Consider the following 11,812-nt stretch of genomic DNA (forward strand, 5'->3'; position numbering starts at 1 on the left):
CATACCCCAAGTAAACATCAGTGAAATGTTAAATTCAACCTGCAATCATGTTATTTTTATACTTATTTATTTAAATGTGCTAAGAAAACATTTGATCTCACTTTAAAAGTCAATGGTTATAGACTTCACTTTCAATTGAATGTGTCTATAGAAATTACACATCTTAACCACTTAGTTATGTTTACAGAAACACAAAAAATACTCATTTAATATCTCATTTACACATCAATAACAAAAAAATAAATAGTTTTATTTTTGGTCTTGTCTGCATTCCTCACAGCCTACCGTAATAACCCATCCTGTCATAATGTTAGCTTAAAAGATCACCACAAGTATTTTGTTTGTTTGTGTTAAAATATTTTTATTCTGGTTTGGCAATTTACAAGCGAAGGTTCTTTCAGCTTTGTCGACACTTAATTTAACAGGTTTGTCTTTTCATTATCGTGAACAAAAAAGCACAACCTCAGAGTCTGTTGTCTGACTTTATCAACTCTATGATCATCTGTATGGTCTTCTCATCTAAGAGAAAAAATATATTCAATAATGAATAAAACATTGACAGTGATAAATTGACATTTACAGTAATTGTAGAATGACATGCAGATTTTCTAGCTAAATGTATAAAATACCTTCCAAATTCATTTTGGGGTTGGCCAGCTTCCTCTCCAGGAGGGAGTCGATCAGCTTGCGGAGGTGTTTGAATATAACACCAACTCTGACCGGAGCCTGATGGGAAATGGAAAAGTATTAAGCGAGATAAGCAAGTTATCTTTTTGTTCAGCAAACAATTTCTGGATGCATCAGTGCACCAGTACCAGTTAGACGATCAATGTAAATACAGTATAACCCACGATGACTCAAACCATATATTCATTCAGAAGCTCTCACTGACCTGAAAGTAGATCCATCCGTCCAGAGAAATGAGTCTCTCACGGTGCTGTACGTCAATATCGCCTCCGAACAGCAGCATCGATAAAGGGGAGATCAAGGTTGTGTCTCTAAGAAACACTTTGGAGTATTTCACCTGTGGGCAAGACAGAACATATATCATTGCCACTTCTATTCTGATTTCATGGGGGTAATTCATAAAAACCAAAGACTTAATATGCCGTTAAAATAGTCAAATCTAAGCACCTTTTCCTGGAAGAGGAGCCAACCGTGAGTCTGCAGGAAGCGGTTAACTGAGGAGGGGTGAACGTTTGCCTTTCCCTGACCCGTCTCCACCACACACATCACACGCTCCTGAACGTCTGGTGAGGGAGAGCAGAGAAGACGGCCCACGTTGTCGTATAGACCCGCTGTGAGCACGGCGCTAAGAACCGAGATGTCCTGCTTGGAGAGCGGACCCGAGGCTTTAGAGTCAGAGCCGGGCCTAGAACGAGGAGCTCTGCCTGTCTTAGAAGCAATGAAACCGGCCTGCTCTACCATCCGGATGAGTTCCTGCTTAACATCCTGATAAGAAGATTAATACTGGATGGTTATTGACAAAAAAGTGGCAATCTGTGACAATAAAACCAAGGTCACCACATAATTTTAAAAATATTACTGATGTATTGCTTTGCAGTATTTGAGGTCTGAAAAAATACAGAGCATATTTTCTGTTATTTTGACTTGTTTCTCTGGTTTTGCAAAAAAAAGGAAATTGAACATATTTTTTATTTGTTAGTAGTTCAAAGTTCATAAACAGATAACACAAAAATAATCATTTGACCTAACAAATAGTCAATTAAGAAATACCTATAAATAGTCAATTAAGAAAAATTGAAAAGAATGGTTTATTTTTTACTTGTTTACTGGTTACATCCCTTTATCAGAATGTGGTATTTCTCAATATTACGGTTATTACAGATTATCATGGCCAAAATAATTTCGATATCTGAACCTTTAAATAAATAAAATAAGTTTAATTTATCTTTTATTTTGTGTCTTCTTTTGTTTTGTCCAATGAATAACACTAAAAATACAAGCTCTAAAAAGCAATATGCTTAACAGATGCCAAACCATCACCTGCTATATTTGAGTGTCAACCGGATACTGATACTATCATATATGTTTTATTACGATATCAATAATCAGTTATTGTCAACAGCAGTATACTGCCAAACCCAAATCAACATAAATACGAAAACTGCATTGCTAAGGTTTATAAAAGCTTTTGTCATTGACACTTTAAAAGACACATTTTTGGATTATCAATACACTTCAGTGGAATAAGAAAGTGAGTATTTTACCTCCATGGTCATGAGGGCCGTGCGGTTCAGGAAGTGTTTCCTACAGTAGGTCATCTCGGCTCGCGTTCCTTCACTTCGTGCAGTCTTCCACCTGTAAACCGTTGGCAGCATCCGTACGAGGATTTAGATTTATTCATGTTTATACCACTCAAGTATTATTTTGTTGAGGATGTGTTATGTCATTTTACCCGCGGTAAGCGTTGTAGATGGTCATGTGATCCGAGTGGGCGACTGCCAGAGCTAATTTAGCCAGGTTGGCTTCGTCCTTTCTGCTCATTGGAGTAGAGAAGGGCGACTTCTCCGACATGGCGGCTGCTATAGTGGCCTGAAAAACGTTCACCCAAAGATGAATATTCTTTTATCTATTGTTCACCCTCATGTCATTTCAAACCTGTATGACTTTCTTTCTTCTGCAGAACACAAAAGAAGATATTTTGAAGAATGTCAATTTGTCCCCATTGACTCCTTTGCATCAGACAATTCTCAAAATATTTTCTTTGTGTTGCACATAAGTAGGTTTTGTATGACATGATATTTTAGCTAACATCAACCTCCACTCACAATAGGTTCAATGCAACCAAAAATAGCACCAAAGATGAGCATCTTCCCGATCTTGACGTTGACAGGCAGGGTTGCCAGGTGATGGCCGAGCGGTGTGAGGCTGTGGCTATCTTGCTGACATGCACCGATCTTCCTCAGCAGACTGACAGCGTTGCACACGGCCTGCTGCTGTGGGGCGTCCAGAGCTTGACACAGGAAACTCTCTGGAGAACCGTATTCACACTTCTGTTAAGACACAGAGAAGTGATAAATAAGAATAAGTGTGTTCAAGCTGAAATGAGAAAAAAAGCCTTTAATACTACAGTACATTGCATTTGAAGTATAGTAAATAGTTATTTTAAATAATAAAGTGTGTTAACAGTACAGTAAATACAGGACAAGTTGATATAAAGAGAAAATCTGTTCTGAGGAGAATAAAAAATACATAACATAATATGAAGGCAAAGCTCCTCCAAAGGCACCCTCAGGATCTCAGGTATGGAGTAGTCTATGAAGCTATCAAACCTGCAAAATAAATATGCACAAGGTTACTAACATCACAAAGTATCAAATTATAATCAATTAACCTTTATATTAACTTATGTAAATATTTTACTGTGTAATAATTGTATAAAAGATGTCCTGAACTGGCCGTTTTTTATTATTTTATACTGTAGTCTGAGGTCTACTTATGAAGTCGTCTTGGTTTTTACATTTGAAAACATCAAAATCAATAAGTAATTTCAAGATAAATATGCACACGGTTACTAACTCGGTTCACATTATAATAGTGACCGAGAGTTGAGCGGGCATTGTGTACCTAAATTTGGGATAGAGGCGAAAACAGAAGCCCTCTCTGACACGTCCCGCTCTCCCTTGTCTCTGCAGGGCGCTAGCTTTACTCACAAATGTCTCCACGAGAGAGCTCATCTGACTGCTTTCGTGGTACCTAAAACAACCAGAAATAGATTATAACCACAACACTAAAACACCTAAAACATCAGGTTCATCGACATAGAATTTATACAGCAGATCTAACTTAACACTTCTGAACTCTGCTCACCGATTTTCTTTCGTTTTTCCTGTGTCGATGACAAACACAACATCCGGAATAGTGATACCTGTCTCAGCGATGTTGGTAGACAGCAAGATCTTTAATAGAATGTTAGTAACTTTTTTTATGTTTAATTTGGCGAAATTTGTCTATTCACAATTGTGGAAAGAAAATTGTTCAATTGAATGTGTTGGTGATAAAAAAGAATGAAAACATGTTTCTGCTTCTGCAATAATCTGTTGTTGAGCCGAATGTGGCACACTGCATTGTGGGACACAATTTACAGTACAATATGCCCTGTTGTCAACTGCCCATTTGGAAAAGCATACATACAATGGATATAGTACGCAGAAATAATCCAGTATTTTGGTAGTATGGTATTCTGAACTCCACTACACTACAGTACCTTCCTGACTCCAGCAGGGGGCACTGTAAACGCAGCAGACTGGTCCTGAGACGATAGTGTGGAGTGAAGAGCGACCAGCTTGTATCTAGAAGCAAATGTACACTAAATATAATTCAACACGAGTCTTTGATATGATATGTCTATCATTAAAGGCAGTGTGTTTTGAAGTAAAGTTACCTGTCCTTTGAGCTGAAGCGCTTGTCTGTGGTCAGCAGATCATACAGCTGTTGAATATGAGCCAGACCTGGGAGGAAGATCAGAACTGCACCTTCCACATCACGAAACTGAGGCGACTTGTCTGAGGTCGTGAAACAGAAGCACTTCATTTATTCATCAAATCTACAAAAGCTTGGGGGGGGTGGTTAAAATCTTTATATATTTACTTTATTAGATGCTTTCGTTGGATGCACGCACCTAACTTCCGGTTTGTGTTTGTTTATCGGTCTGGCTGGTGGCTACTAATATATAACTATTCATATTTTAATCAATTAACATTTATATTAACTTATGTTCATATTTTATTGTATAATAAATCTATTAAGGTGTCCTGAACTAGCTGTTTTTATTATTTGATACTGTTGTCTGAGGTCTACTTATGAAGTCTACAAATTTTCCTAATGTCGGAATCCAAAGGAAGGTTATGCAGCGACAGTGTTCTTCCACAACCGGGCGCTGCACAATCTTTTTAACGCCATGTTTGTTGCGTGCTCGCTCTATCTGGTGCCGCCCCACTTGTGTTACTTCAGTACTGTCATTCGCGAACCAGTGGGCATGCTTTCTATACAGAGGTGCACACTCAACGTTGATCTTTGATCTGTGCAGACGTGTGTTCTTTTACCCAGGTACGCCAGCACGTCTAGAATCAGATCCATGTTGATTTTATTGGGGTTCATGTACTGCAGGACATGGCGCGTCCGACTGCTGAAGTGATCAAACTCGGGTCCTAGATCCCAACCTGAGCCAGAATCCCTCCCGATGACCTCCTACACAGAACAATTACATGAAAACTGTGATGGAAAGTTACAATTTTGTATTAATTAAAAATGACAAAACGTACGAAGTGACAACTACATCTAAATATGAGAGCGAATCCCATTAATGATCGAGTCGGTACAGGGTTCACTTTAGAAAATTTGGTTTGCAGTCATCTCTTTCATCAATAACAGATATTACAGACAATAAGTATTAATAAGAGTTTTGTCAACTGTGCAAACCTGGTGCTGAAGAGTTTTTCCTCCTTTCTGTGTGATGCTGATGTTCACCTCCTCTTCTTCTTCCACAAACTTCTGACTGTACTCGGAGTCCTTCTCCAGAACATAGCCTGTCTCCTCCACAATATCATCCAGGTGAAACACCTACAACCACAATTTGCTAATTTGGCTTATTGCAATTCACTTTTTTTATTTAGTCAAGGTTGTGACAAAGTAAGTGAAGTATATTTGGAAATATTTAGCCGTATAGTCTTGCCTCCACAGGGAATGTTCTGCCTGGTATGGTGACCACTGGACAGCGGTTAAAGTAGTTGGCAAACTTTTCGCAGTCGACTGTAGCGCTCATCAAGATCAGCCGCAGATCGGAGCGCTTCTGGACGACGTCTTTGAGTATAGTGAGGAGAAAATCTGACTGTACACTGCGCTCATGAACCTAGAGAAAACGATAACATCACACTGAATAATACAAATCTAGAACAAGGTCACACAGGTTTGAAATGAGGTGCAGTGGATAATAAAATCATTTAAATTTCTGGGCAAACCATCCCTTTAGATCAGCACATACACAGTGATCTTAAATGCAATTCTGGTATTCAATAGTATACGCATATATATTTGTATTTAGTAAAGTGGCGATGTTTACCTCATCCACGATGATGTGCGTGAGGGAACTAAGGTGCCGATCCTGTTGCAGTTTTCTCAGTAAAACTCCAGTAGTGCAGTACAACAGTCGTGTTGACTCCCCAGAGCGGTTCTCCATCCGGATTTGATATCCACAGAGTGAATTCTGCAATGTCAGTATATTATGATACAGTTTAGTCATGACATCAATTTGTAGACCAGCCTTGAGGTATAATTTGACTTATTTAAAGGTCCAGTGTATTAGATTTAGCGGCATCTAGCGGTGAGGTTGCGAATTACAACCAACGACTCACTCCACCCCTTCCCTTCTCTTTCGCAGCACTACAGGTGGCTGACTCAAAAACTAAGATGTCATCATATTTTCGCTTCTTTGTCGAAGGTTATAACGTACTTAGGAAACGCGCTCTGTCCGTTTAGGGCTTCACAACATGGCGAATTCCATGTAAGGGGACCGCGGTGAATGTAGATAGAAATAGCTCATTCTAAAGTAATAAAAACACTACGTTTCATTATGTAAGGTCTTTACCTCTGAAGACATAGTTATGTATGTTTTATTGCATTTCTGTCAATAGATCCTCCAAAGAATTACACACAGCACCTTTAATAAGATATTTTGTAATCTGACCTTGCTTCCTGGTCCATCCTCACTGCCCAGCTCCTGCGACACCCTGCTGGCCAGACTCATGGCTGAGATCCTCCTGGGCTGCGTCACCACCACATTGCATGGCTGAGCGCCACCTCCACCAACCAGAAGATCCTCCAAGATAAACTGAGGTATCTGGGTACTCTTCCCGCTTCCCGTCTCTCCGGCGACAACCACCACACGGTGCCGCCGCAGAGCATCCAACACCTTCTGGCGGTGCTGAAAGACAGGCAGCTGTTGCCTCTCCGCCAGCAATCTGCGGGCCACAGCCGAGCCTTGCAGTTTGAGGAGAAGCCTCCTGGACGCGTCCTCCGCCACGAGGCCTTGTCCACGCTGGGGCTCAACGTCCTCCTGCACGTCCAGGTTCTCCCAGGAGTCTTCTGGTTCATCTCCAGCGTCCCGGTGGCAGTCCTGCGGGTCACCCTGTGGTTGGTTGCCCTGTTGCTGTTTGAGGTGGGTGAGTAGACGTGCGATGAACTGGTCACGTGGTTTGTTGATGGCGGAGCGGCTTTGCTCCTCCTCTTTTTGCTCACTGTCACGCCACTCGAGCCACACGTCACGGTAAGTGGGTGGGAGCAGTTGATGCACAGACTAAATTAAGAATTTGATAAGTAAATAAACCAAACTGGACCGATTTGCTAATGCGTGCTCGCTTAAAGCTCACCTGTCCTTTGACAAGGTTATAAAGGGCCAGTGTCGCTCCTAAGTGCTGTGCCTGCATCCCATCTTCAGTTAGGATAGTGGGACACACCTCCAGAACATCAACAGGCCTCTGAATCCGAACCCTGACGTGAATGACACACAATCAAACCTCAATAAATATATAGTCAGAGCACAATCAGCCTCAAAGATAATCAAACTATACATACCTGCATTTCCAATATTGCCCGACTGCCTTTTTGTCAAATGATGGTGGAGGGCTCTTCGGCAGGTTCTTCCTGCACCAGTCGATCAGAAACTGTTTGGGTGACTTGCCGGTCCAGCTTCTGGATGTGTAGTCAAAGTTACGGATGTCTTTGGGCTCTTTCTTCTTTTCCGCTAGAGCATCAGAAATGACAAAGCATTATTATTTAAAAGAATGTGCTTATTCGTGCAGCCCGAAGAGAAATGTAAACCAAACCAAAGTTAAGTATTTCTTGTACTTTTTTCTGCTGTTGCTGGCGGTGCTTCTGTCTGCTCAAAGAAGCTAAAATTAAGTTCCTCCTTTCCGTCAGTCACTGCAACTTGCTTCTTTTCCTCTTTAGGGGGGTCTTTAACTTTAATAGCAGGATTAAATATTGGATGACACTCCAAAGGCTTCATTTCTGTAATGTAACACAGAAACACATTTATGGACCTAGACAGTGTCATTATACCAGAAACAATACCAGATGGAGGAACATAAACTTTATGGACAAAAGTATTGAGATGCCCTTTCTAGCAAACGTGTGTATCTATTCTATTAAATAATTCCAGTGATTCCAATCAAACTAATAATGCTATACCATCCAATACCATATTAAACTATTAGCATTTTTCTGTTCCGAAATGACTGTAGCCCTGTGTATAATTCATTAAATTGTTTGGGTGTTTGGCTCAAAGGCGTTCAGCTAGGTTAAGGCCTGGGACCACTCAAGTTCTTCCACACTAGACTGAATCAATCATTTATTTTCAAAGCTTGCTTCGTGCACGGGGGCATTTTCATTTTAGAATAGAAAAGGGTCTTGCACAAACTGTTGCTATTAAATTAAAAGCACACAATTCTCTAGAATATCATTATATGTTGCAGCATTGAGATTTGCGCTCACGGAAATGACCGAAGTAGTCACACCTGTTCATTAGAAGGGGGTGTCCTGATACTTTTGTCCACGTAGTTTATCTTGTAATAAATTGAAAGTAAAAGTATGTAATGATAATAAGTATGAACAGCAAACAATGAAATACAGAAACAATCCAATATGATAAGCAATAGAGACGAGGTGTGGATACCTTGCTGGATGACTCTGATGCGGTCTTGTGCTGTCCTCTGCCCTGCTTTGTCTTTCTTAGCTTTAGATTGGGCTGCCATCTCTTTAGCATCATACAGCTGTGCGACCAGCATCAGGTATCTGTCATTCTGCGTGGAGAACATGTGAACTCAAACACAGTTGATTGAACAACACAATTCGGTGAAACACGCAAAACACTATTGTGACTCACAGGATCGAACTTCTCCTCCAGCTCAGGGTTATCCTTTTTCATGTCATCGCTTTCCTCGTCTTCACTGCTCTGATCATCAGATTGCTCAGCATAGCGTAGTATCCACTCCTTCATACTGACACTGTCTTCTTTTACTTGACTCTGGTATCAATGTGAGGAATACGAGACATCTTTCATCAGAATAATTCAGAATAAAAATAATCATTTTATGCTTATATGTAAACACCCTCTTTTCATGTGGATTAGTAACAAGAGCTCTGTTTCACTTATACAATATACTGTTTCAAAAGCTCCATGCTGAAATAAAGCCTTATCTGATTTGAAGTCTTTTTTCTCAAAGATCTAGGGGGTTTACACACTTTTGGCTTAGGTTTCTCCTCTTCTTTAGGTGCGTCTATATTGGCTGCTAATGGGTTTTTGTCCTCTTTAGGAGGCTGGAACGTGGACCGAGTCTTCTGCTTCTCTTCCTGCATCTTTTGGCTGAATCCTTCAGGTAGCTCATCTTTATTTATAGAATAAACGAGAGCAAAACCACGTTTGAAGAGCGTTGAGACTTAGCCATAAAAGGTCAATTTATAAAAGACAACTTTATTTGTTTCTACTTTAATGCATCTGCATGCTAGTGATCTTATCAAAGTCACAAAAATCTTCATTGCTCATCTTACATTTCAAAGTTTTGTGTAATATCTTGCCCCGCCCCCACCACTACTAAAACAAAGTGAATCACACACGATGAAGGCTAAAAACAACATGAAAGAAAACTTCTCTTTTTACAGGGTCTAAACACTGGTTTTACCATCTCTGAGATTCAGACAAAGCCAGTCGAGTGCCGAGTGCAGATCTCCTCCATACAGCACGCTGCTCTTCATGGCCTCCTCTATGTGTTCTGTCTTGAACCGAAACTTCTGAAGAGCACTGTACAAATCCTGACAACACATACGTATCATCATAGCAGAACGTAATGTTTTTTAAACAAAATGTCTACCAGAATTCTGACACAAAAAGAGCGCCAAACAAACAGGTAACAAGAATTCATTACCAGCAACTTTTTGGTTGTGAGCCTCCCAGATATTGGTCCCTTATCTGCATATTCTTGTCTGTAATCATTGATCAACTTGATCACCTTTTTCTCCAGTTCTGGCTGGATTACAACCTTCAAGAAATGCAAACACAACATCGGTATTGAATGGCGATATTGTTTTAAACATCTTTGGTGTCAACAGAATAAAAGTCATGTAGGTGAGTGCATGATAACCGAAAGACGAGACGATCAAATAAAAGCACACATACCTTTAGGATTGATTTATCAGACACCCCACTTGTGTCAGTCTGTGTGTTGGTGTTGAGACTATAAGTTTTGGGACCTATGAGGAGAGAACAAAATCTAAGGACCACTTTGTTTAATAGTAATTCATTCATTCAGAGAGGCACACATTCCCAATTCTATCTAATCTATGTATATATGAATGTGCATGGGCTACTGATAGTGAGCATTATACGTTATGTTTTCTTATAATCACAGTTTTTACAGTATGATACAACATCTCCAGTCTTTCAAGCAATGAATGAGATTTCCATGCCTGTGTGTACGACTTTGATAAGTTTGAATGAGGTCTGACCTTTTGGCTTCATTTCTTTCGAGGCTGATTTCTCATTATTTGGTCTCTGATGTTGTTTTTTGCCCGTAGATTCAGATGCTCCATTGGATGCATTCACAGCTGCTGCAGGAGCCGCCGGCTGGACACCCGCGGGCACTGCTGCTGACTTCTTTTTCTTCCCACCCATTATTAAAATGATCAGTTTAAGAGTATGTTACTGATAACACAATAATATAACCTGCTTCTCCATAAATCAAAGCGTTGTGACTGCAAAATAACGCAGAAATCGAGTTTGCATGCCTTTGCTGTCCGACAGCCTAATCGAGGATATGTGAAGGCGGAGACTTTAGATGCTCTTTCAAAATAAAAGTTCATTTTGGAAAAATGGCTAATGAACAGTATATACTGAATACTGAATGTCATATTAAAGGGACATTTCACCCAAACATTGTGTCATCATTTACTCGCCTTCCAGTTCCAGATGTGTATACAACTATATGTTTTGATGAAAATATATTTGGAATAATGCTTATAACCAAATAGATCTCAACACCCATTGACTGCCGTAGTAGGAACAATAACTTTATCATTTTATTCTGTTGAACACAAAAGAAGATATTTTGAAGAATGTATGAACGTAAACAGTTCTGGGGCACTTTTGACTACCATTGTTTTTTTCCTACTATGGTAGTCAATGGGGTCCAAGATCTGTTGGATTATAAGGATTATTCCAAATATCTTTCTCTGTGTCCATCAGAAAAAATACATTTATACCGATTTGAAACGACTCGAAGGTCAATAAACACTGAAAGAAAGATCATTTTTGTGTGCAGAATCAACTTCACACATGTAGAATAAATACACGGTTATATAATGGTCTGTTACAAAGGCTTTAAGATGAAATAATGCCTGTAACATTTTAAGGGCTATTATATTGATAGTTGACCAATAAAGCAAATTTGTATGGAGTCTATGGGTGTGACCAAAGCTGGCTGTGAAAAAATCTAGAAAATAACTATCGCTCTGCTATTCACATTCTTATATATATATTAATATTACTATTTCATGTTAATATTTATTTATATAAATTACAGTAAATTGTTTTCAACATTTTTGTAGTCGTTTTAATTGTCAACTACCCATATGGTTTAAAAGGCAAACAAACATGTTATGACAAAATATCATTTCACACTACTTTTTCTGAATAATTCCGTCAATATTTTCTGGTCCAGGAGTCAAAACGTTGCAACTTTAGGGCGCTTTCATTTAGTTTCTTCCACACTTTTGTGTCTTTTACCGTCGCTGCTTT

General features: G+C 39.5%; 1 protein-coding gene across 1 annotated transcript; it reads right to left on the reverse strand.

Moving 5' to 3' along the window:
* Positions 1–347: 347 nt before the first annotated feature.
* dhx29 (DEAH (Asp-Glu-Ala-His) box polypeptide 29) lies at positions 348–10,842 on the reverse strand. The gene is made up of 27 exons (XM_079448101.1): positions 10,525–10,842; positions 10,196–10,269; positions 9,945–10,058; positions 9,702–9,831; positions 9,265–9,407; positions 8,906–9,046; positions 8,696–8,822; positions 7,870–8,031; positions 7,597–7,765; positions 7,392–7,512; positions 6,710–7,318; positions 6,086–6,229; positions 5,699–5,875; positions 5,446–5,586; positions 5,070–5,214; positions 4,409–4,529; positions 4,232–4,316; positions 3,835–3,923; positions 3,592–3,720; positions 3,221–3,296; positions 2,793–3,017; positions 2,420–2,556; positions 2,232–2,322; positions 1,135–1,452; positions 893–1,024; positions 630–726; positions 348–519 (listed from the first exon to the last, which is right to left on the reverse strand). The coding sequence occupies exons 1-27, from the start codon at positions 10,688–10,690 to the stop codon at positions 464–466; spliced, it is 4,119 nt and encodes a 1,372-aa protein (XP_079304227.1). The 5' UTR covers positions 10,691–10,842; the 3' UTR covers positions 348–463.
* Positions 10,843–11,812: the final 970 nt, after the last annotated feature.

Source organism: Barbatula barbatula (assembly GCF_947034865.1).
Source record: "Barbatula barbatula genome assembly, chromosome: 24".
NCBI classification, from domain to species: Eukaryota; Metazoa; Chordata; class Actinopteri; order Cypriniformes; family Nemacheilidae; genus Barbatula; species Barbatula barbatula.